Source organism: Hemiscyllium ocellatum, chromosome 4 (assembly GCF_020745735.1).
Source record: "Hemiscyllium ocellatum isolate sHemOce1 chromosome 4, sHemOce1.pat.X.cur, whole genome shotgun sequence".
Lineage (NCBI taxonomy): Eukaryota > Metazoa > Chordata > Chondrichthyes > Orectolobiformes > Hemiscylliidae > Hemiscyllium > Hemiscyllium ocellatum.
The window spans coordinates 58,558,264-58,584,768 of record NC_083404.1 but is presented as its reverse complement, the minus strand read 5'-3'; the positions used below and the strand labels follow the sequence as shown (position 1 = coordinate 58,584,768).

Below are 26,505 nucleotides of genomic sequence, written 5' to 3'. Positions count from 1 at the left end.
TTATTATTTAGCATTTTTATTAAAGCAAGCATTCTATAATCCAAACGTTCTGTTTCAGTTTCTAATGCTCAACCATCAAACACACTGCTAACTAAAAACAGTGTGGATCTGCTGAGCATTTCCACAGTAATGGATTACAAAACTTTAAAGAAAGGAATGCAAACAATGTTTCTGTCCATAAAACACCTACCCCGGCCTAGAAAACTTTTCATTTTACAATTTTTTTTGTTATTTTCCCATTAAGTCTAGGACTAGCATCACTTATGCCAGACCTGGCAGTGACTTTGTTTCATAAGCTTAGAGGTTTCCTTTCTTTTTTTGTATACATTTTTTTGTTTTGCGATGTTTTAAAATTTTTTAGCTTTTTCCAATGTTTAAATGTTTTTCTTCAATAAATGCAAGCTTCATGGTCCTCCTCCTACAAGGAAAAATAGAAGTAGAATTAATTTACGTATTCATTCTTTCAACTTAAATTCATCTTAACATTTTAATCTAATGAATATTTCATAACAGGTTTGCAAAATTTTAATTAAACAAATGGGCACATCATTGCAAAGAAATAAGCAGATTTTGATAATTTCACACTAAACAAAAGTGAAACACAGACTGGAATAAAAACATGCTACAAAATTCCAGAAAAAATAACTCCAGTTATCAATTTCCCAGCACATGCCTACAGTGATTGGGGAATTTCTTAACTGTTTCGGCTCAATTACAACATTTAAAATGATGGGTATATTAATAGGAAGGGGTTGGAGAGATATGGGTTGGGTGCTGGCAGGTGGGACTAGATTGGGTTGGGATATCTGGTTGGCATGGATGGGTTGAACCAAAGGGTCTGTTTCCATGCTGTACATCTCTATGACTCTACATTTCAATGATTAAACGAAAATGGATGACTTAATTGCAGTTACATATAAAAGAACTTGGCACCAGGTTCCATATCCGATTTTACCCAGCACTAGATAAAGTGAACATGGATAAAGCTGCCATATTTTATGAAGGCGATGCTGTCAAGTTAAAAATCTGAAGCAATATATTGTCATCAAATATCAGTTTTTTTTGTAGAAAGTATATCCTCAATCAGTGCTCACCTGAAAAATTTAAACACCTGCAGCATTTGGCACAACTACTTTCTGTGCAGCCTCTTTTGCCTGATGGGCTTGCAGTACAGCAACAGCTTCATCAACCTGAATTAGAAAAGTCAAAACAATCATTGCGTTGTGTGATACTACAGTCACATAACTGTAGAAATGGCAAATACTATTCAAACTTGTGATAGAAAAATCTGAAAACTGGAAAATGTGAAGGCACTGTCAACATTCCTATAGCAACTATTAAATTGTAACAACAAACATCACAATATAGAAGTTACTTTCTGTATAAACAAAGGCATCAGATTTACCTTGGAGCGCAGAGATTCTGGTGACTCTAACATATGAAGCAATTCAGAGTTGTCTATCTCGAGAAGCATTCCAGTGATTTTACCTGCCAAACTTGGGTGCATATTCTGAATCAAGGGGAAAAGGCGCTCACCTGCAAGGCAATATTTCACTGAATAACTGAGCACAATGCAAAAACCAGCTGCATGTTAAGCATTTTTATACAACCTGATTTAGAAATACACCTCCTCAAATCTCATGGATATCCCAATCACCTATACTTCAGATTTATTCAGCTTTATTGCAATCAAGCTGAACATTAGTGGGAAATTAAACACTTTGCTCTTTAGTAATGTGTCAGTATCAAATATTACAAAAGGTATTCACATACAGCGTGGATACATGTTGCACAAAACTTCCTTAACCAGTTCAATGTTTCTCAATTTAAGCTTCTGTAGTACTATGTCCACATCATCACTCTACTGGGATGAGGGTTATCCTGTAATGAGACACTGAGTAAATCAAATCTATATATACACTCAATTTTAGAAGAACAAGTGATCTCACTGAAGCATTCAAATTTCTGCAGGGCCCTGACAGGATAGATAATGGGTTTTGTTGGCTGGAAAATCTAAAACATAGGTGCAATCTCAGGATAAGGAGTTAATTATCTTCTCTCAACAACTGTTTTGAACAGTTAGAATTCTTTACTGCAGAGTTCTGATGTGTCACCATTTCATATACTTAAGTCGCTATAGAGTCTAAATTAAGAGATGCGGAGTGCAGGCAAGAAAGTGGAGTTGAATGAAGCCCAAAATTAGTCGTGATCATACAGATGGTAGAAAAGGCCTAATGGGCCACGTAGTCTTCTCCTATTTCTTATGTTCTTGAATGCCACTGGTTTAACTATAATTACTATTCTATTACAATACATGATAAGGTGCAATGGTCACATCTGCCTTACATAAATCTTGCTTGCCATTACAGAGAAAGAACAATTTCACGTTGGCTCTAACAATTAATTGGATTCTTACCCAGCATCTGCTTCTGTTCTTGGGGAGGGGCAGCAGCCAACATGGAGGCAGTCAAGGGTTCTTGGCCTTGTACATGAACTGCAGGCTGAAAAGGGAGAACATTTATCCTATGAAGTTTTCAAGTCATACCATCTTCAGATAATTAAAATATTTCAGAAAAAAGCAAATTCAGAGATCAAACTGCCCTTTAATCACCCTCACAAACAACTGCAATTCATTACCTGCATGTGGGAGCAAATCACTGCAGGTGCTGGAATCTACTGAAAATAAATGCTGGAGATCACAGCAGGTCAGTCTAGATGACTCTTCCCATCAACTTGCTTGCTGTCTCCATGAATATTGCTTGAGCCGCTGTGATCTCCAGCATTTGTTGTTTTCATTATTTCCATGCTTTGTGGTCAGTAAGGGGTTGCAGCTAGCAGTGGGGAAGGCTTGATTATCGCAGTTTGTTGTTACCAGAATGTACTTAAACTGGGAGAACAGCTCAAGAATCAGCACAAATAGCCATGATAACTTAAGCCAATGAATGTATGGAATAAGTTAGCAATTAAGATGCCAATATTGAGCTAAGAGACAATTTTACACTATTTGAAACAAGTATACAGCAGCTTTAAACTGGCAACCTATTTTATCCAGATTCATTAAAATATTCAAAAGTCCTTAGAAGACCACTTTCCATAGTTGTCAATCTAGAAAACGCACTCAAGTCGGTGTAACAAAGCACTAACACACAACTTTCTGATTCATGGAACTGGTACCACTAACCAAGACTGACACTTGAATGGATATATATTAGGATGTTTTAGGTTCATCTTGATGAAACAGATAATGGCTGTCAGGGCAGTACTGAATTATAATAGCTTTCAGATTAGACTTCATTTGTGTACTGATCATGTGTTCCATAAACTTGGACAGCTTAATTTACAGTACATTGCAGCATAACTATTTGGGAGTAAGAACATAGTCTACATACCTGTTGCATAGCAACTGGAGGCTGAGCATTTAGATGCTGTTGAGGATTGCGTACTCCTGCAGCATATTTGTACTGTGTAAACGAACGGACACCAGGAGCAGTAGCACCAGGGCGAGGTCCCATTGTCTGTGTTGCTGTGTTGGCTTACAAAATAATAAAGATAAAACACTCCCAAAAGTCCAAAATTCTCAAAATCCTTTGTCTGTAATGGTCTGAGCTATCACAAAATAATATGAAGCAAAATATTGACAGGCTAATTCAGTTTCACACAAAAGAACTGAAGACAACATATAACATTGGGAAAATTAATGATATTCCATTCAGCTAAGAGTAGATACCCTGGCAAATCAAATGGACTGGGTTTGATACCAAGTACTAAAAATAGCTAATTTTTGGATAACTATTTAACAACCCACTGAATTGTCTTCCTCATTTTGAGGAATACTTAACACTAACAGGCACGCACCACCCGAGAGAAAAGTGTAATCATCCTGAAACACACAGCCGAGTACATGATTCGTCTTCATTTATCTCAGACTAACGGGAAATCCCTTGTGTACCATTTTGACTCTAACTTTCACAACTGAGGCTGCCAAAGCACTTCAAAGATGCAATTACTGCTCTAAATCAATGAAACACCATTGCTCTAAGCAATGTCCTGAAATATTAGCATAGCATTTGAGAAGGGCTACAATCCAGGAGAGCTTTTCACTCATGAGAAGACAGCAATGAACCAGGACGAGATTAGCAAATGATAGATAAAATTGTGCTCAACTAAGTGATATTCTCTTTCAATGGAAATGAGAGATAATCATCACCACCTTAAATGCTCAAGACAATAAATAAATAAATATCAAGTGCAATTTTCTAAACGCAGATGTGTTCCATTTTGAGTATAGTGATAAAACTGATCAGAGCTTAAGAGTACTTTTCAAAACAGTGCTTTTACATTTCTATGCCACAGATTCCCAAAATGGGATCATGAGCTAAGTACTTTCAAGTGGCAATGGCTTAGCATGCTCTGGTTGGTCTTCGCCAACCTAGTCCCCCAAACCAAGGTGATAGGCCGGAGTGGGGTGGGGGCGGAGAGGTCTGGAAGAAGATTGCAGGTTAGGAAGGCGGTGCCGAGTTCGAGGGATTTGACTGAGACAAGGTGGGGGGAGGGGAAATGAAGAAACTGGAGAAATCTGAGTTCATACCTTGTGGTTGGAGGGTTCCTAGGCAGAAGATGAGGCGCTCTTCCTCCAACCGCCGTGTTGTTATGGTCTGGCGATGGAGGAGTCCAAGGACCTGCATGTCCTTGGTGGAGCGGGAGGGGGAGTTGAAGTGTTGAGCCACGGGGTGGTTGGGTTGGTTGGTCTGGGTGTTCCAGAGGTATTCTCTGAAACGTTCCGCAAGTAGGTGGCCTGTCTCCCCAATATAGAGGAGGCCACATCGGGTGCAGTGGATGCAATAGATGATGTGTGTGGAGGTGCAGGTGAATTTGTGGCAGATATTAAGATAAAAGCTAGGGTGGAGGGACTTGGGGGAGGGGCGATGGAGATGTTGACCTCCTTCCATCTATCACATCTCCATCGCCCCTCCCCCAAGTCCCTCCTCCCTACCTTTTATCTTAGCCTGTTGGACAAACTTTCCTCATTCCTGAAGAAGGGCTTATGCCCGAAACGTCGAATCTCCTGTTCCTTGGATGCTGCCTGACCTGCTGCACTTTTCCAGCAACACATTTTCAGCTCTGATCTCCAGCATCTGCAGACCTCACTTTCTCCCCAAACCAAGGGGTCATTATATGCTCCAAACCTCAAAATGGCATCAGTGGGAAAAAGAGAGTTTATAAAACCGAACATCAAAACTAAATCTAAAGGCTGTGGTGTCCTTTAGATTTCTACTTTTTACAAATTTAACACAAGGCCAATTAATGCAATGGAATAAATTGCTGTTTGTTTGCAGACAGCTGTAGTTTCATTAGCATGTCTACAGTACAACACTGACTTAATTTCTAAATTGCTTCTTGAGTTTGAGATTGAAGACAACTTGTTTTTCTTACTAGCAACCATCTACCACCATTTTGGAAGGACAAGCAGCCATCGCCAATCTCTCGGCCTCTTCACAAATTTAAAAAGGGAGGAAACAATTGTTCCTCATCTTTTAAGGAGACACATAGATGAGTTACTAGCTCACTTACTGGAGTGAACTATAGACCTCACCCAGTATGAAGGCAACCAGATAGTATTGAAGAGGCAATAGGAGTCCTGACTGCCTGCTTTCCAACCAGCAAAAACACTATCGCCTCTTTGGGAAAGTCCATGATTTTATTTTTTAAAATTTGTTCATAGAATGTAGGGCGTCACTAGATGGGCCATCATTTGTTGCCCACCCCTCATTGCGCTTGAATGGAGTGGCTTCCCAAGACATTTCAGAGAGCAGTTAAGAGTCAGATTGCTGTGGGTCTACAGCCACTTGTAGACTGGGTACGGGTGGTAGATTACCTTCCCCTAAAGGACATGAGTGAATCAGATGGGTTTTTATGAAAATTAACAGCGGTTACATGATCATTAAGCCATTTTTTAAATTCCAAATTTCTATTGAATTGAAATGTCATGGTAGGCCACTGTGGGATTCATGTCCCCAAAAAAATAGTCTGGGGTTCTAGATTGCTAGTCTAGTGACATCAATAAACCACAACTTCCTCTTCAAGTGGCAACCAAGCACAATTGGGCAGAGTTGCACCTTTCCTAGGATCATGGATAGGAACATTGCTGGACACACCCTTCCAGAGCTGTGAGCCTGAGGCCAGTAGCTCTCCACAGATCATTTGCAATACCAAGGAGAGCACTGACATCTGCCAAGTTTCCAAGATACACTGAAGTTGCAACAGAAATTTTTGCAGTCACACAAACTACACATCAACCTGAGACAAACATGTGCCCCTGAAATTCGTTAAGAACAAAAAAAGTCAACTCACCAACACGCTGAGTGCTCATGACACGTGGCACCTGAGCAGAAGTTGGTCTCATGGAGCTGAGTGCTGGTGGTCGAGGACCTGTTGGACGCATACCACCAGCCATGTTCTGGAATGCTGGCAAAGACAAAAGCAATTCCACAGAAAATAAGGAATCTTGAATTAAGCCATAATCACGCAACATGAATGTTTACATATGATTAAAACAATCCATTAAAACCACCATCTTGCTGATATACTTACGTTGTGGTCTGACACTTTGAGCAGCCCATCGAGGGCTTGGTCGAAGTTGTGCAAGTTGGCCTGCTGGGTAGTATGCAGCACGGTTCTGTGCCTTTTGTGAATAAACGGTTTTGTTAATATCAATCATGTTTTTAAAAAGTAGGTGCTAATTGCATGTTATTTTTTGATATGCTATATAACACTATATTCTTCCAATTAAAAAAAAATCTGCATTTCGCCACCAGCTCTTCAGGTGGTATATTGTATATACTTACCGGAGGGATAGCAGCCATGAAGTAGCCGGAGGGTGGAGCTGGCTGATAAGGATTGATTACAGGGTTTGGCACAGCTCTGACACTTGCCATTCTCTGCATGTATTGGTTTGTCAAATGAGCTTGCCTTTCTTCTTTGCGCTGAGCCAGAGCAACGTACAAGGGCTTTGTGCTCACGATCCGGCCATTCATCTCTGTTACAGCCTTGGTAGCCTCCTCTGGTGAGGAGAAACAAACAAATCCAAAGCCTTTGCTACGTCCATGCTCCATCATCACCTGTACAGATAACATTGAGATTATTTCACGGTGATTACGAATTATTCTATTCATTAAACTAAATCAACTGAAAACATCAAAACAGTTGCCCAGACAGTATTCAAAATGGACTAATTCTCACAAATGTTTCTTTTAAGCTTCCCTTCTGTCTGCCTCATGGATAGATTCTTAATGGAAATCATACCATCCAAATTTTGTACGTAGTGCCCGGAGATTAAAGCAAAACACTAAAACAATTCTTAAAGTTATCCACCACCAATATATGTCTACAACACACTGGCTTAAATCTTTCCTTTTCTAATACGACATTATGAACTGAAAACAAAATAGACAAATACCTTAGCACTGGTAATTGTGCCAAATGGTGAAAATTCTTTGCGCAAACGCTCATCATCAATACCATCATCCAGATTTTTGACATAGAGGTTGACGCCCTAATAATGGAAAAATGGCTGAAATTAAACCATATTTAATCACAAGTATACTGAAATAAGCACCAGAAGGACAGCATTTTCCAGATTACTTGTAACTTTCTGATCTTCTTACACTTTGGTCTAAGGAAACGGTGAATTGCAACATTTACGTAATAAATAAAAGTGGTATCTTATATACTACATATACAGCTATGCAACCCCACAAGTCGAAGTTACGCGACATACAGCCACATATAGTAACATACGACAAAAAGCAGGTATTTTCTTAAACATCTGCATTATCAGCAATGGTGCAGTCCAAGGCTGAAACACTTGAACCATTACCTTGACACTTGGGGACTGGCAATGATCTGTCGCAGCATTCACCAAGGTTGCCACCATCCTTAAATGCTACTTCAGACAATTCAATTAACTTTCAACAGTAGTTGAAAGCACTAGATGTAGCTGTAACAAGCTTCCAGTTGTACTGAAGATTTGGGGTCCAGAAGGAGCCACCCCTCTATCCTCTCATCATCTCGCCAAAACAGAACTGCCGAGCTACCTTCGGTCCACAAACAAACATTGTGGCAAGACCCATATGGCACAATCAACGTGCCTGCAAGATGCTGATAATCATGTTACCAAACAGGACTCCGTCATCAACAACCTGTTCACTAAAGCTCACTGTGATTTCCACATCTCTGGATATCACTGGTTCATACTGGCTCAAAAGCTATGAAGAACTAAAAGATGTGAAGAGTGACTGTCCTTGACATCAAGCCTGCTTTTGACTGAATATGATCATTGAATACTTTCTCCATATTGTCATGAATTTTATCTCCATTTTTTGGAGTCATACCTAGGACAATCATCTCCAGCCCAGTCTTCTCTATCAGCGACAAGTCACATACCATCAGCACTGCTCAAGAAACTAACATCCAGGGCAAAGTAATCTACTCGTTCAGCACCCCAATCACTGACTGGCTGTGGAAGTTTTAGCTACAAAGCAGCTTCAGCAAATCCTCTGGCAGCATCAAACAAACCCGCATCTATCAACTTAAAGAACTTGCCAATCGGGCATGTGGAAACACTACCACCTTCAAGTCACATGCCACCCTAACAATTGTTTCTGGGTTGAAATCCAGGAATGCAACCAGATTACCTCTGCCTGGGCAACTAAGAATGTATAACAAAGATTTTGCCAGAAGCCCACAGAATATGCTTGAAAAAAAAAATCAGCTTTTGCCCTACAACAGAGATGTTCAATTAAGTAATCCTTAAAATTGTCTCCTTTTATTCCAATACAGGATTATTAGCCAATTCTAGACAACAGAAACTTATTTCTTGCCCTCTGAAAACCAAACAAACAGTATGTGGGCTACCATCAGGTCTAAAGGTTATTATTAAACACTAATCAGTCATTAGTGTCCATATAGAACACAAAAGGGTGTTCTATGTTGCCAAGGGACACCAGGTAGCTGTAAAACAGCAAATGAATGCCTAAACATTCAGGCTAACGGAAAAACACGTAGATGGTTAATTTTAGTGTTAACTTCAAACTTACCAATTATTGAAAACAATGTGTACACCCTCCCCCTTGAGAACAGTCTTTATCTAATTATATTAAATCAAGATTTCCCTTCAAGATCAATAGTCAAGTTATAGCACAATGAATCAATTTATTTTTGTTCTGTTACAAATAATGAAATCTAATTCCAGTAGCCACTTTTTGAAAGATAGTAGTTACTACCAGAAGTAACTTTCAAATAAATTGAATCCAAAAGCAGATATATCTGACACCTATTTTCAGAGGTATAATTTGGTTTGCTGGAAGTCAGTGACTTAAACACTAGCAAGACTGCTACTCACCTGATACCTTGTGATCCGGTCCTGTTTCATCTGTTCAAATTTACGCTTCAGCTCTGTCTGTCTCTCTACTTTTTTCTGGGCACGGCCAACATAAACTTGCCTCCCGTTAATTTCTTTGCCATTCATCTCGTCAACAGCCTAATAAATATAGTGCACACATTAATATTTGGAAGACACATCCAGTGCAACTTCAGTTAATGTATAAACTGATGGCCAAAGTAATTTGCTACATCTACAAGGATCCTTTTAGCTAATGTACCGCAAAGGCGGAATGACTAGGTACTAGATACATCCTAAACGCTATCACGAAGTCATCAGAGTGTATGTTCACTTTAAGATGGAAAGTGCTTTCTGAATTTTTAAAGTAAATTTAACGTACAGCCACAGCTGTAGAACAGAACAGCTAAAAGACAGGCTGTTCCAAAATAGATACATGTAGCAAATGGCTGTTAAATGAGTATCTGAGTTTGGTTGTTGTTTTGACAACAATTCAAATTTAATCAATTAAATTATGGCCAGGACACTAAAACCCTAAAAGTTTGAATTTATTGTATTGACAACATTGGACAAGAACAGGGTATGGTGTTGAGGAGTATAAAACAAGGGCATTTTAAAAGTTGATCAGAGCAACTGCTATACAGCTGGAGAGCTAACTGCTCATAAAGAAATAAGAAGGTACACTATCAAAAGATACCTTTTCCTGTAAAGAGCAGTAAAAAGTAAGATGACCACCCAGGGAGATCACCAGATGCAAGACAGAAAACAGAGACTGTGTGAACTTGAGGTTATGTAATGTTTAATAATTGTATTATTGGACTCACATTTTTATAGAGTTGAGGTCAGATAGCAATTAGTTAAAGGAAGGGTGGGGGAGGAGGGTTCTGTAAGGAAGATAATTTTTTTTGTAAGTAGCGCAAATTTGGAGTTCTTTTTCACTCCCTCAAACTTTTAACAGATTACAAGGCCAGGCAGGCTTTTTCTGGTTATTTGGTTTTTATTAACAGGGGGGTTCAGCTTCTGCACATTACCAGCTTGGGGGCTTGTCGTCCAGGATTTGAACAAGTTTGGACAGATTTCAGGTACAAAGGTCCCAGCAGATTTAAACACATTTGACGAGTGGTGTCCTAGTTCTTCAAATAAAACTTGGTGAGAAAAATTTGTTTAATTTCAGTTACTTGTAGCTGGTTAGATCAAAAGTAAGAGAAGTGGCACTTAGTTACTAAAATGTTTTCTGGGGTGAAAAAAGTGACTTTAGAAGTTTTACAAAAAGTGAACTTAAGAAAGCTACAGCAATTGGCAGACAACTGGAGCTGGAATTGCCCATGTCTCTGAAAAAAAGATGAGGTTATTACCGAAATAGCTCAACATTTAAAATGTGCAGAAAAGATGATTAGAATTAGAAGATAAAGAAAGGGAAAGACGACCCATGATAGAAGATAAAGAATGGGAGAAAAAAGTTCTTAGCTGCACAAAATAAAAGAGCAGAAGGGAGAAAGCAGAGAGAGAATTTGACCTTCAGAAGTTGTAAGTTAGTCAGGAAAGTCAAGTTAACATGATAGAGATGAAGGGAGATGGTAGGGATGTATACAACTATGTTAAAACATTGCCACGTTTTGATAAGATGTCGATGTCTCTTTTATTTCATTTGAAAAATTGGCTAGGCAGATGGAGTGGTCAAAGAACTTGTGGGTAATGCTAGGTCAGACTAAGCTGATTGGCAGTGTTAGTGGGGTATTTGCAACGCTGTCAGATGAGGGGTCAAGTGATTATGCAGATGTCGAACAGGCTATTTTGAATGCCTATGAATTGGTACCAGAAGCACACAGACAATGGTTCAGAAACAAAGGAGGAACCAGTACAGACTTATGTTGAGTCTGAAAGAATTAAACACAGTAATTTTGAAAGATGGGCGCGTGCCTTGAAAACAGACAAGATCTATGAAGCTTGAAGAGATTATTCTTCTGGAATTTAAAAACTCACTTCCAGAGATAAGAACTTGAGGATGAAAAGAAGGTTCATGAATTGAGACGAGATGTAGAGATGGCAGATGAATATGCATGGGTGCATAAGGCAGGTTTAGCTTCCGACAGGAATTTCATCCTGTGAGGGATATGCAATTGGGAGAAAGGGAGATCTTTCACTTCAAAACAGTAGATCACACTGCAAATAGTTTACCACAGATGAAAAAAGAAGCCCACAGGGATGAAAGGCTTCAGATGTTTCCACTGTGGTACACCTAAGTACCAGTGCTGGGGGAAAAGATGTGGTAAAAGAGATTAAGCCAGTGGGATTAGTGGAAGTAGTAAAGGAAACCCCAAGAAAAGTTGAGGAGCTGCAGGACAGTGCACTGTCAAGAGGGGGTCTGGATAGTGAGTTAGTGCTCAATTTCTAGAAAGACTTAACCTCTGTAGGTAAAGTTTACTCAGGAAGAATGAGGGAGAAGGGAAAGAAGTTACAATTTTAAGACACAGGGATCTGGTCAGTCTCTAATAGTAAGAGATGCAAGTATTTGCACTCTTTCTGACATTTTACCCATGAGGATGATCATTTGTGGAATAGGTGGACAGAAATTTAGCATTCCCCTGTGTAAGATAAAGTTAGGAAGCTAAATCAAGAGTGGGGAAGTAACAGTGTCAGTTCCAGGAATAGAGTTCATTCTTGGAAACAACCTAGCAGGATCCAAGGTGAAAGTGACACCTCTTGTGGTGAAGCAGCTGAAGGAAAACCAGGGAACAAAGAAAAATACCCTGGAATGTTTCCAGACTGTGTAGTGACAAGATCCCACTGTCATAAGTTACAGCAAATAGGAAAAACTAGAGAGAAAGATGAAGGAGTTGACGTTCAGTTAGTTGATATAATGGAAGAAAATCCTGACAACTGGAGGGTCAGGCAGAGGGGTCTAGTCTTAAAAGGTTAATGGACTTAAAACAGAAAGATGAGACAATAAAAGATATATATTATGATGCATACTCAGAAAAGGAATCAGAATGTTTGAGGGTTTTTATTTTAAGGATAGAATCCCAAGATGAAAATGGAGACCACAGCAGATTAGTGCAGAGGAGAAATGGGTGGAAGTGCACCAGATCGTGTTGCCGGTAGCACACAGACAGGAAGTATTACAGGCAGCATACGAATTACCAGGAAGCCGCCACTTTAGGTGTCAGGAAGACACAGGCTAAGGACAAGAACACTTCTATTGGTGTGGACAGCGTAAGGATGGTGGGTGAATATTGCCATATCTGTAAAAATGTGCCAGAGGATTGGAAAGCCACCAGAGAAACAGATATTAGTTACTGCCATGCAGATTGACGAATCAAATCCAGATGGCATGGATTTTGATGTGTCTCAAAATTTGAGAAATAATGAGGAAACCCTTGAAGAGTGGGATAGGATAGTGAGCTCTGTGTCTTTGGACCAAACAACTGAGTTGACAGGTTTGTTGCAGCAATGAGGACATATGCAGCAATAGAATGAGGAGGACTAATACTATTGTGCATGTGGTGGAAGTAGGGAATGCTGTTCCAATAAAACACCATCCCTGCAGGCTTAATCCTCTCAAAGCTGCACAAGTTCAGAAGGATGCAATACTTAACCAAGACATCATCAAACCTAGTCAGAGTGAGTGGAGTTTGCCGATTATGTTCGTTCCCAAACCTGATGGGACTCAACAATTTTGTGTGGACTATTGGAAGGTGAATACTGTAACAAATCGACTCCTATCCAATACCAAGATTGGAGGACTGTATAAACAAAGTTGGACAGGTCATGTATATCATATATTTGGACCTACTGCATGGTTATTGGCAGGTACCTTTAGCAGAGAGAGCGACAGAAATGTCTGTTTGTAACTCCAAACGGGCTATATCAATTTAAAGTGATCCCCTTTGGAATGAAGAATACACCAGCCATATTCCAAAGACTTATAAACAGAGTTGTGACCGAATTAAAAAACGGTGCCATTTATCTGAATGATGTAGTGATCACTAGCCATTCATGAAACAATCACACGGTACATTTGGCAGAGCTCTTTAAACGATTATGAAAGTCAAACTGGTAATAAAGGAAACAGAATTTACAAAGGCAGGAGTGATGTTCTTGGGACATCATAACAGACATAGAAGGATGACCCCAAGGAATGTGAGGACGAAGGCCATCGAGGAATTTCCATGACCATTCTCAAAGAAAGGGGTGCTTCAGTTTTTGGTACTGAGTGAATTTGACCAGAGGTTTGTTCCAAACTTCAGCAGTGTGGTGGCATTGATGATGGGTTTGCTCAAGAACACCACCACTTTGGTGGACAGAACAACACCAGGAAGCATTTCAGAATTTAAAAGCGTTATTAACCACTGCACAAGTTTTAGCTACACCAAACTTTCTAAAACCCTTCAAAGTTGCAATCGATGCTAGCAATATAGGGGTTGGGAGTTTATTCATGCAAGAAGATAATGATGGAATTAAATGGCCAATTGACAACTTTTCAAAGAAACTCAATATTCACCAGAGAACATACTCAACCACCATTGAAAAAAAAAGTTATTAAGTTTGGTACTGGCCTTAGATCTTAATATTTATGTGGCAAACAATGCATCGGAGATGGTTGTGTACATGGAAAGATTTAATGACAAAAATATCAGACTTTTAATTTATAAATTGTACATGTTGTGGGTTGTAAAAATGTGATTGCAGATACATTATGGATTTTAAAAAGGTTAGATAAGATTGGACTGTATCGATCTCAATGTTACATGCACGTGCAGAATGAATATGAAAGGTATAACTTAGATTAATGACATATGTATTTCATAGTAATGGTATTAAGAATTAGAGAAAAAAATTAAGCCCTCCTTTGATTATGATAGTTCATTTTTTCTTAAGTGGAGCGGGCGTTATGAAGTCAAAAGAGTTTATGTTCACTTTTAAAATAAGTGCTTTCTGAATTTTTAAAGTAAATTTAAAGTACAGCCATAGCTGCAGAACACAACAACTAAGATGCAGGTTGTTCCGAAATAGATACATGTAGCAAATGGCTGTTAAATGAGTACCTGAATTTTGGTTGCTGTTTTGACAACAATTCAAATTTAACCAATTAAATTGTGTCCAGGATACTAAAACCCAATTTAGCTTAAATTTATTGTATTGACAACATCGGACAAATGAATATAAAATCAGGGCATTTTGAAAGTTAGTCAGAGCAACTGCCATGGAGAAAGAGAACTAACTGCCCAGCTAACATGTTGCTCACAAAGAAATAAGGAAGACTATCAAAGATATTTTTTTTTACTGCTTTTACAGGAAAAGGTAAGACGACAACCCAAGGAGATCAGCAGACGGAAGACTGAAGACAGCAGAGAAGGCAGAGTTTGTGTGTTAATGTAATGTTTAATTGTATTATTGGAGCAGCATTTTTGTAGAGTTAGGATCAGACAGTAATTAAAAGAGGGGTTTAGATCTGTTACCAGTGTTGTATAGTGTTCTGTTCGGAAAATAAATTACTTTTCTTTGAATAGTGAAAATTAGGAGCTCTCATTCACTTCCTCGCACAACAAATTACGAGGCCAGGCAAGCTTTTCTGGGTGTTTGGTTTTCATTAACAGAGGGCCATGGCCTCTGTGTCGTAACAATTCTCAACTGAAAATTATGTACAAATCCAATTTCAGTAAAGTACCTTTATTGATTTATCACTTGACTTTATAGAGCTTACTTTTTGTGCATCTTCATGTTTTTCAAAACTGACAAAGCCAAAGCCTTTGGACCTTCCACTGTCATCAGTCATGACTTTTACACTCAGGAATGCGCCTAAAAAAAAAGCACAAGGTGGCTGATGAATTTGATAAAACAACAGAGCTTTAAGATATTGTCATAGACTTTGTTTGTTACTTGATGAAATGCAGCACAAATTTAGCTGCCTCCTTAAATTATCTAACACTGTCTTACTTGATCAATTCTGCCCTGAAGTGTGTCAAACATTTGGGGAGGAGACCAGACACATTGGAAAATAGTTAACTGATGAAGCCACAATCTCACGTAATGAAACAGGTATACAAGGGAATATGAAAATACAGTCGAACCTCAATTATCCGAACTAGACAGGCAAGAGTATTTTGTTCAGAGAAGTGATCGTTCGGATAATTGATCTGATCATAAACAAGCGGTAATTTACGACTGCTAGTTCTGCAAATATTTCTCGGTTATCCAGTATGGTACACCATAATGCCATTTAATATAAAACTGATCTATCGTAAATAAGTAGTAATTGGAAAGCCAGTTGTAAAACATTTCTTGGTTATCTGGCAATGCATGTCATAATGCCATTTATTTGATAACTGAATGCTGACTTGCCTAATACCTTTTTTATAGGACCTTGAGATCTTGTTCGGATAATAGAGGTCTGACTGTACAAACTAAAAGCTATGGATCAAAATATCTTTCTGCAGATCATTTATAATCAAGGAGCTTAGACTGCATAATGATAGGTGAAAATAGAATAAATATCCATTTACGTACCAGTATTTGCAACATATTTCTTTGCCCAAATAATCTTAAAGACAGGCAACAGAATCCTATTTTTTATAGACTGTGACCTAGATGAGCTTTTGTGTTGTCACTTCAGAGGACAATAAATCTTACAGTACCAACATGTTAGAATTAATAACCCAAAACACTTAAAATATAAACAAGGAGTGCACTTTTAGATATAATTATTGAGCAAGTTACAGAATCAAAATGTCAGACAAAACCCATGGCCATCTCAGGCAATTCAAACTATTCGAATATCTGCAAATTTAACAAAACCTAAAGTTAAAGACAAAAATTACCATGCCAAGTGTTTAAAACAGACATAGCAATGACACTAATAAATAAGGAGATGTAACAATTTTCAGACAAAACAAGTGGGGCAGGGATTAAACAAATCAACCCTTCTTTAATCCAAAATCTGATACTTGGAGTGATCAAATAAACAGGCACAAGTGAAACAAAACTTACCAAATTTGCTGAAGATTTCTTTCAACCTCTCATCATCCATATCTTCCCCAAAGTTCTTGATGTATACATTTGTGAATTCTTTTGCTTTGGCTCCAAGCTCAGCTTCACGCTCTTTGCGGGATTTAAAACGACCTACAAAACTGAATGTTAAAATTAGTAATAGTATCTTTAATTCTTACTTATTCCTCCCTAACAGCCAGAACTCATGTATGAGTCTACAAGGTTTACAGCCTCTGGCATGTTTACTAACATTAAGATGCTGAATGTCACTTAAGCAAGAGGTTTTCATTCATGAACCTGGATAGGTGGTAGTTATTCAAAATGGGCCATTACAGACAGTGCAATTATTTCCCTATCTGACACCCAAACATTCATTTTAACGAGGCTACTGAAAAGCAGCCAGGTAGATGAGTTCTGATTAATGTCGTCTCTTTATAGCCCAGGAATATTGAAGCTGAGACACCTCATAACTAGTTATTAGTTCTGACCAGCCACATATTTGGTCAGAAAAAATAAAGACTTCCTGACAAGTTGCTCCACAGAAACTCAAAACCACAAGTGTTTACTTAGCATTTTTCTGCACTATGTAGATCTTGCAGTAGAAAGCTTCCTAATAATTAACAATATTCAGCATTGGTTTCTATATCCTGTAGTAAAAAAAATTGCAAACGTATAGTCAAGATCAGGATATTTAAAATCCATGTACATACACTTTACGATCATTAAGTAGCATGCCGTTCATTTTCTCAATGGCTCGTTCTGCTGCTTCATGGGTTTCAAAATGAACAAATCCATAGCCTTTAGACCCATTTTCATCACAAACGACCTGGTGGGAACAAAATCCTTGGGTAACAATGCACAATTCACATGTTTATTTAACAACAAATATTAAATGTTTTCCATTTCAATCGAAGTTTTCTATACTGACTTATTATTTTTTGATAAAATGTAGAAATTTATATTTGTACAATACCTTCATAGAAAAGTGTCCAAGAGAACTTGGTAGAGATGCAAATCAAAACAGGACAATTATCCTAAGCAATAAATATTAGGAGGGGTTGATCAAAAGTTTTGGGAGGGTGGGTTTTAATAGAAGGGAATTGAGAGTAGAGGGAAGGAGGTAGAGGACAGCTGAAGACAGTTGTCAGTGTTGGGCTGAAAGGAGCCAGGGATACATGAGTGAAGATAATCAGTATTCTGAGGTAGAGCTGGATGTATTTAAGAAAGAAGGAGATGCATGCAAAGTCATGAACAAATTTAAAGACTGCAGTGAGAATTTTAAATTGATGGTGTCAGTTTAAGTTTGTTAAGTTGGAAGGACCAAAACAGCATATCTCTGGAGGAGCTGACAGCAACATGACTGAGAATTTGAGACTCTGAAATATTTATTTCAGGATTCTAGTTAGTAGATGGAAATCTTACTTTACCCCAAGTTAGACCTAGGTTTAATAAATTTCAAATTAACAGGATTGCGAGTTCTGTAGATCATTCCTAAAGCAATGAATTTCATCCATCTCTGAATATGTATGAAGTACTGTAAAACTTAAAGTTGCAGCTCCAGACTAGAAGAATTTACAGCCAAAGTTAGGAAATGTTACACAATTTACAGCTGTAACAAATTCCTTTATCTGAGAAAGTCCGTTTCTAGCACCGTCAGAGTGGAGCATCTGGAATATTCTATTCAACATTCAAGTTTTAGAAGTGGTGCAAAAAGATAGGATTCAGCTTCAATCATCTGGCAGGAAGAAGAGCAAGGCAACTCAAAGTATTAATCAAGATTAAAAGGTATCAATATAGATCAAACTGAATTCTAGAATGTTCACAATGTCCAAAGTCTAGAAGAAAAATGGCTTCTAGTTTTCAAGACGAAAAGCACACAATGTAAGATTTAACTAGAAACAAAAACAGGAATTTCTGGAAAAGCTAAGCAGGTCTGACAGCATCTGTGAAAAGAAATTAATGTTAACCTTTCGGATCCAGTGACCCTTCCTCAGAATATCCCAAGAGCTGCAGCTGAGCTTTTCCTGCAATTTCTATTGTTTGTTTCTGATTTCCAGCATCTGCCATCCTTTGCATTTTTATTTAGATTTAACTAGATTTAGGTGACAAAACACTAACCAATTAAATTTTACGGTTAGGTAGATGTTCAGTGTTGCTAAGGCCACGGTTCTCAAAACATAACAAAAGATAAACTTTTGATAATTGAAAGATATTTGACAATGATAATTGAGGTCAAATTCATTCTTACCTTGCAAGAAAGTATGTTTCCAAAAGCTGAAAAAGTGTCATATAAAGCTTTATTGTCAATAGATTTGTCCAAGTTCTTAATGAAAATGTTGCCAACTCCAGATTTCCGCAAAGATGGGTCACGTTGAGACCACATGATACGAACAGGCTTGCCTTTGATTACATCAAAGTTCATTGTATCCAAAGCACGCTCAGCTGAGGGAAGATGGCAAAAAAGAAACTTAGTACATAATACTTGTTTACATTTACAAATTGCCCAAAGAATATTTTTTAAAACTTGCAACTCTGAATATCTGCAATAAAAGAAATCCAGTCAACCATGTAAAGGAGTTCACATTTCATGACATCAGCTTAATCAAACTATGAATCTTCCACATCACATTATTAGAGAGGTTTGAAACCTGGATACAAAAGGTAGATTCTTGGACCTTCAAAGGAGGATAACAGGCAAACAGTATAACATATTATATGCACTATAATAATCATGAACACTAGATAATTAGTGAGTACTCATGAATACATACCATGAGCATCACAGGTACACAACCAATTCAATTCACCTTTGATAGGCTTTGAATTCCATATGACTATCCCTTTTAGTACAATATTCACCCCGAATACATAATAATTATGTACATCTAAATATAAATTTTCAACTTTCACAAACATGTCAAATTTGTCAACAATGACAAGTCATTGATCATGGGAAACTGCCCAAGATACAGTGCAACATGGGTTTTCCCTTTTCCATCATTGTGAATCTGGTATCAAGTCAAGGGGATCGCGCCAGACATGCCGCACGTGATGTCAGCAAGCAGAATTATCAGCTAATCACACTGAAATGCATAACAGTGTAAATCAGGAAGTGAATGCCCTTATGATCCTTCTTTTTCTGATCTCATTTTACAGAGAGTGCAAACTAAATGATTGGGATATATATTTAAGATAAAACTGAAATAGCAAATGTATCATAAGAAATTTGACATTCCACAAACTTAAAAGGTAGCTTTCAGACATAGGGAAGCAGCATATCAATAATTACGAGTTTCATATACCATGTGAAACCTCTTTCAAATAGCAGTTTATAACAATAATTTGCACAAGACTAAATGTAAAAGACGACATTATCAGTTCAATACTTCCTAATTAATTGCAAACTTCAGGCACGACAACCCCGAGGAGCACAGAATCACTGACAACACCTTCTGGATTTTCATGCGTATGGAAATCATTTTCACAAATGCATTTCACCTGCCTGGTTTATTCTTTACGCATATTTCAGTGTGATCAGCCAATTACTCTGGTTGCTGACACCACATGTTCAATGTCAGTGTGTAAACTCCAGAAGTTGCTGTTGAGTTTTTTTGGACTAATGACAGGGAACACATGTGGAAAGATGCCATTGGTAACTGCAAAATTTTATTCATTTTTTTTTGGAGAGGACACTGCTCAACTAAATTTCTTTAAAGGCCTTTACAGAAAATTTTGAAAGTGGCAGCTACAACCACTTCATCAAACTTGTTTAAGGTGACGGGAATAATGAAATTGAACTCTAAACTTGGAAGCCCACCTTTGGTTTAACTTGCACTACAAACATCAAGGTAAGAATTAATATAACTAAGAATTCGTACGTTTCAATGAATCTCTAAACTCTCATTATAATAATGGGCTCCATTTCTTTTCTTCATTGGAGCATTTTAATAGCTTTAAATTCATTTAAAAATATTCATTACACTGTCATTCTATTTTTCTTTCAGGTTATTCAGATCTATTCCTACATTTTAGTTTTAAAAAGGCGCATTCCCATTAATTTGAAGATATCCGCCCGAGTTTCCACAGTTCAATTCTCCATGGAATTAACTCCCAAATTTTCAGTTTATTTCTATACCCAAACAATTGTACCTACAATATGATCAGAACTGTGTATTGTAATATAAAGGGTTCTGACTGTGCACACCACAGTATTCTCTAACTTCTGATTTTGATTTTCTCTTTAGGTCCAGTCCAGGAATATACTCTATTATTGATGCGAAATATTGTTTTTCATCACAATTTTATTTAAGTGATTTAGATTAGCCATCTTTATATTAATAAGATTTAGTACATTTTTGCAAACTTTTAAGGTCAAAATCTTGTAATTCCCTACTGAACAACACTGTGGCTACATCTAAACCACAAGAACAGTAACAGTTAAAGGATGCTCCAGGACAAATAGGAATGGGCAACAGACGATGGTCTAGTCAGTGACATCCACATTGCATCATCAAATAAAAAGGCAAATACAGAAATCCACTGTTAACGTTCAGTACGTTGGAAATGACCTATGAGCAATCTACTAAAGATAATTGAGCTCATGCATCACATTTCTGAAACTGATTCACCATAAAATCAAGATACGCTGGAAGTACTCAGCTGATCAGGCAACATCTGTGGTTAAAAATACAGTTAACCTCTCAGATTAAAGACCTTTCACCAGAATTGAAAAAATTACATCAGATTCTAACTGCATAAGCAGGGAAAGGGGTGTCTGAGGAGAGGAAAAGAACAAAAGGGTCAATGATAGATAGAAAAAGAAGGACTGATCAAATGACAAAAAAGAGATAATGCTCCAGGTAAAAAGGCCATTACAAGAATTGAAAGATGAAACAATTGGAAGGTACAATGCAAGAGCTGGACAATTCCAATAGTCAACACGCCACAAATAGGTGTAGTGGTCAGGATCTGAAACTGTTTAACAGTGTTAACTTTGGAAGGCTGTGCAAGGAGTTTCATTAGTTGAGGGCAAAGTGGTCAGCACAGAAACGCCACAAATTTAAAAGTAGGCAACTGGAATCTAGAGGCACATTTTCATGCTGAATGGAGATGGTCCAGGATGGGAAAAAGGAGGGCCCAGTGGTGGCAGCTGAGGACATCAGGGTGCTGTAACAGAAACAAGAGATGGGAGGGGTGGTGTGATTAGTGGTGACATCATGTTGGAGGATGACAAAAATGGGAGGATGGACTATAATTGGCATACGGTCAAGGTCAATGGCAACTTTATTCAGGAAAGAGGAGGAATGGCCCCATTAGATGAAAAGGAGAGACTTCTCAGCTGAGGAAAAGCGATTTCAAAATAACACAATTTAGGTGACAGGTCTAAGTCTTATTACACTACAGTACAAAATGGTTTTAAGGAATATTCTGCATGCTTTCATTTTCTTTCCTTCCACATGATCATCAGGTTCATCTTTGTTTGGAAAGTACTGTTCTCAGCATTGCCTCTTAAATCGAACATTATTGAAACAGACTCAAATTAGCCCATACCAATAATTTTGAACAATGGAATCATACCTACAGAATTTGTTTTCTAGACTCTCAAAACTAATTTCACAGCAGAAAGCTGCCAAAGACATGGTCAATGCATCACTGTGTTCTTATGTCTTGGAAAGAGATCAGAAACTGAATGTGAAATTTGTTGATGCATGCCTAATTCAGATTTGTTTAACTGAAAAATAAGATTGGTCAACAGTTTTTTTTCATCAATTTCCTTCCCACAATGCAGTATGCCACATTGGTTACAGGTTCAGCTTTTACGCCCATTCTTTATGCCCAAGATTGTCAATTTTCTGCTAACTGTAGAAATCATCTGCATAGAGATACAGTAGCTGGGTACAGGCAGCCTTTAGCAAGATGAGTTTCTGTGCTTGTTAGCATTCAGTTGCCGATCACTCCTCTCCTCTACAATCATTGCCTACTGTAAAAAAAATACATGCTTTATGCTGTAGATTAAGCTGAAGTTAGCTTGACCCATAGCCTTTTGACACACATACCACAAAGCTGTCATACCTCAAGAACAACCTTGTAACATCAAATTCCTGCTAATGGCTCAGTAAATGGTTGAAACATTTAGATTTTTGGTTGGATTACTATCGGATATCAAATTAGAAACATGGTAGTACTTGTGTTTTATACCATTCCCTCTCAAGGCAATGGTCTACTCATCAGATCAATTAATACGGAGACTCAGTCAAGTGATGCGTTGAGAGGTACAGTTGAGCTGTTTAACTTATTCACAGAGGCAGCTAACCTGCAACTTATCTGGCATATGACATGACATTTAACTTCAACCCAACACAAACTGTTTGCTTGCAGCATGCTCATCCAGCAGCTCAAAGTACAATAGATTATAACCAAGTATAAAGACAACACTATACCCTCTTACATAGTTATAGGAGTAATTTTCTCAATTTCCAGCTGATTTACTTACAATATACTGCCCTGGCTTACCTAGACCACTCCAAAATTTTATTAGATACAGTTGCAAAATACAATTCAAGGAACTAACAAGTTTTGTTTATATGACTTGAGAACATCCTAAAGTACTTCATGCTACTTTTGATGTGTAGTTGTAATATAGGGAACCATGGCAATAATTTGTTCAAAGAAAGAGTCAACAATGAGTTAAGTGGGCAAATAATGCTGCTCAAGTAATGCTAACTAGAACAAATGGCAGATATTTTCTTTACAGAACGATGAAGTCTCATAAGTGATGGGACTGCTGAGACCTGTTCAACAATTTCTTCAAACAAAAACACAATAACCACAAAAAACGTGCGAGATAACACCTGAAACACTAAAGACCTCCCTCAAGGTCTGCGCTCAAATATTAGGTCATAGTAAAGAATAAGCTGGTGTGCTTGGCCAATAGTCTTTTGACACCAGTATCAGCCAGCCAACATGGCATAATATACAACTGCATTGCCGAGGAACAATCCTTTAACATCGAATACTGCTGACGGCTCAGCAAGTTTATTCAGCAAACGGTTGAATCATTGTGATTCCTGATCCGATTACCAGATATGAAATCAGGGACACAGTAACGCAAGCTGCGCTGACCTCAGCACGTGAGGGGAGTAGTGAAGCGGGGAAGAGGGGAGTCGGTTAGGATCCTGTCTCTTCGCCGTTGGCAGCAAACCATACTGGATAACACATAAAACAAATCAGTTCAGGCTGTCGAATTGCAAAATTAAACTAAAGAGCAGCAGCGAAGTTTAATCATGATTCGGAGGACCCCTTGAAATAAAAGCGGATTTTTTTTGGGGGGGGGGGGGGGGGGGGGGCAGTGAGCGTCAGTGATAGAAGGATCGATAATACACAATTCCATGTCGGTTGTTTTTTTTCCCAACCACCTACATACACCTCTGGAGTAGGCAGAATAAAGTAACGCCTGGGAGGGAGGCCCGCGCAAACAGAGACACGACACATGGTGACTGTAAACTCGGGGGTGGGGAGACGAGGTGCGGGCTGGAGCCTCAGGCCCTTTAATACGAAATGGGGTGTGTGTAAAGAGTAAGAGATATTAAAAAAAAAGGGAGGGGGTGGCTGGTGCGGGGGCCACCCATGCGGGCAAGCCCGAGGTTAGGACTTGCAAGAGGCGGAGGTATTTTTTTTAAAAAAAAGAGGATGGAAGTCGAGTTGGAGAGTGTGGGTTGGCCTTGGAGGCCGTTTCACGTGGTGAAGCCTCTGGAGGCCGTGTCAAGTCCCGGTATCCCTCGCCGCTAAAAATCCTCCCTCCTCAGGCACCACACCAAACCTTCCCCAATCTTTATGCCCTCTCTCCTCCCCCGCCGCCCCCAAAATAAAATCACCCGGTCACACTCACCGTCGGCCGGCTGCTGGAAGTTGACATAGGCGTAGCCCAGCGATCGCCGGGTGATCATGTCCCGGCACACGCGGATCGACAGAATAGGCCCGGCTGGGGAGAACTTCTCGTACAGCATCGCCTCGGTCACGTCCGGGTGCAGGTCGCCAACGTACAGCGAGGCCATGGGATAACTGGGGGCGCTGGGGTTCATGGTGGCGACAGAGGTGAGGGGCTCAATGCTCGGTCAGTTTAAATTTAAAAAAAAGAGAAGGGGTAGAGAGAGGGAGGAGGGAGGATTTCCAACAGCAGCGGGAAAAAAAACTTCCACTCGCTCCAAACAAAAAACCTCGGGGGGGGGGGGTGGGAAGGCAAAAAATAATCAGAGGTGGGACAGTTTAAAGGAGGAAATAAAGAGATTTTTTTTAAAAAAAAGACTGGGAAGGGGGATTCAAGCGTCAAGAGAGGGGCCGGGAAGAGGAGGAGATGGCGCCCGAGGGAGGGAGGGCTGGAGGAGGCCGAGGCCCAGGAAGGTCGGTCGGTCGGTTCGGGAATTCGGCTCCTCTCTGAATGAAGCTCTGGATCTGAAGGTACTTTTCTCTTTTGATCTCCTCGAGGATTCCTTTATATTCTCCTTTTTCTCTCTCACACAGACACACACCCCCTTGTCGGCGTCGTCGGTTTATTTTTTTAAAATTGTAGTATTTTTCTTCTCCTTTTCTTAGGTTGTTGATATTCTTCTCGGTTGATTTTTTTCTTCTCTCTTTTTCTTCCTTCTTCTTGGACGTTGAGACTTGATTTCGGGTTGTCTTTTTTTTTCTTTTTTCACCCCCACCCAGCTTTTTTTCTTTCGGGTTTTTAAAAAATTTTTTGGGTAAGAGTTTTTTCCGCTTTTTTAAATTTTTTTTCTTTTTTTAAATCATTTATGTATAGAGATAGAACAGAAAAGTGTGCTGACGGGAAAGCTCGGATGGAGCCTGGTGCACACGGACAGACACACACACACAGCCGGGGATCGGAGGGTCAAACTACTCAACTCGCCTTTATTTAAAGCTTCGCCCGCCGCGTCGCTTCCGGCGGCGCACGCCTCTCCCCTCCACGTCCAGGCCCCGCCCCGGACTCGCCGACCGTCGCCTCACGCCTGTGCAGCTGTTGGACGTCACAATCAAGCGTCCTCCGCGCTTGCCACAAAGTAGTCCTATACTGCTCCGAAAGTAATCCCGCGTTGCTCGCGAGATTTCACCCCCGCCCCCTCCGCCACTGTCTTTAACGGATGCCCTAAGGGGGAGGGCAAGCCAGCTCAGACAGGTGAGATAACCGCTACACCTGTAAGTGTCATCTTTGAAAGGATTTGCTCGGATTTATTTGCAGATTTAATCATCAATTCGTCAAGAACGTATTTTTTTCTCTTGTCTATAGCCTTTACTTCGTCCGAAAGTTTCTTTTTTTTCATCTCTCTGATCTATTTGTACATGTTTTGTATCTGCCACAACAGGGTGTCAAACGAAAACTTGCAAGAAAAGACAGACGAAATACGGACAGGCATTGCTGTTCCGGTAGCAAAAGCATTTTGATTCTTTTATGTACATGCTGAATTGCAGAAAATTTAGGGTACGGGTTAGACCGTCGTTTCTGCGCCGACCCTCTGGAACATTTTGAGTTGGTGTCAATCTCCCGCCGTTCCCCTTTAGCCCTTATGTTGGTTTTTGTTTAATCACATTACTCATTTTAACGTCCTCTTGAATGCCTCGGCTGATTCTCCACCACACTTTCAGACAGTGCTTTCCAAACCTTAGCTACAGTAATCGTTAACATAAAACCAAGAAATGTGGGTGCTTGAAATCAGAAAGTGCTGGACAAACTCAGCAGGCCTGGCAGCATCTCTAGAGATAGAAACAGTTCGTATGTTCTTGGAGTGGAGAACAAACTTATTGTAACTAATTGCTGTTTGAAATAGTTTCTCCTCAGCTCCTATTAGTTTGTTTTGCAAAATACTTTAAATCACCTTGATATGTTGCTCCTTTATCAGAAAATTACATTAAGGCACTTTGCAGTATATGGAAACATTGAGCAGTGATTTAAATACAGAAATTTGGGAGAGGTGTAACTCAAAGATGTAGATTTTAAGGAGAAAATGCAATGGGGTTTAAAGAGGAATCAGCTTTATAAATTAATTAAACTATTATGTTTAGTCTTTCTGTAACTCTCTCCCTTTGCGACTGACTCCATCCTCTCCCTGAAAATGGTCGATGGT

At 39.1% G+C, this 26,505-nt stretch overlaps 1 protein-coding gene across 2 annotated transcripts; it reads right to left on the bottom strand.

Annotated features, from left to right (window-relative positions):
- On the bottom strand, positions 1-25,282 carry pabpc1b (poly A binding protein, cytoplasmic 1 b). 2 transcript variants are annotated; one of them, XM_060823266.1, is made up of 15 exons: positions 24,273-25,282; positions 18,633-18,826; positions 17,095-17,210; positions 16,385-16,524; positions 15,102-15,196; positions 9,401-9,538; positions 7,457-7,552; positions 6,846-7,118; positions 6,592-6,682; positions 6,352-6,465; positions 3,390-3,532; positions 2,417-2,501; positions 1,406-1,536; positions 1,095-1,190; positions 1-418 (listed from the first exon to the last, which is right to left on the bottom strand). In XM_060823266.1, the coding sequence occupies exons 1-14, from the start codon at positions 24,463-24,465 to the stop codon at positions 1,104-1,106; spliced, it is 1,896 nt and encodes a 631-aa protein (XP_060679249.1). In that variant the 5' UTR covers positions 24,466-25,282; the 3' UTR covers positions 1-418; positions 1,095-1,103. The 2 variants fall into 2 exon arrangements, with proteins under 2 accessions (XP_060679249.1, XP_060679252.1); XM_060823269.1 differs by having other exon boundaries at positions 3,390-3,523.
- Between the last annotated feature and the right edge of the window lie 1,223 nt (positions 25,283-26,505).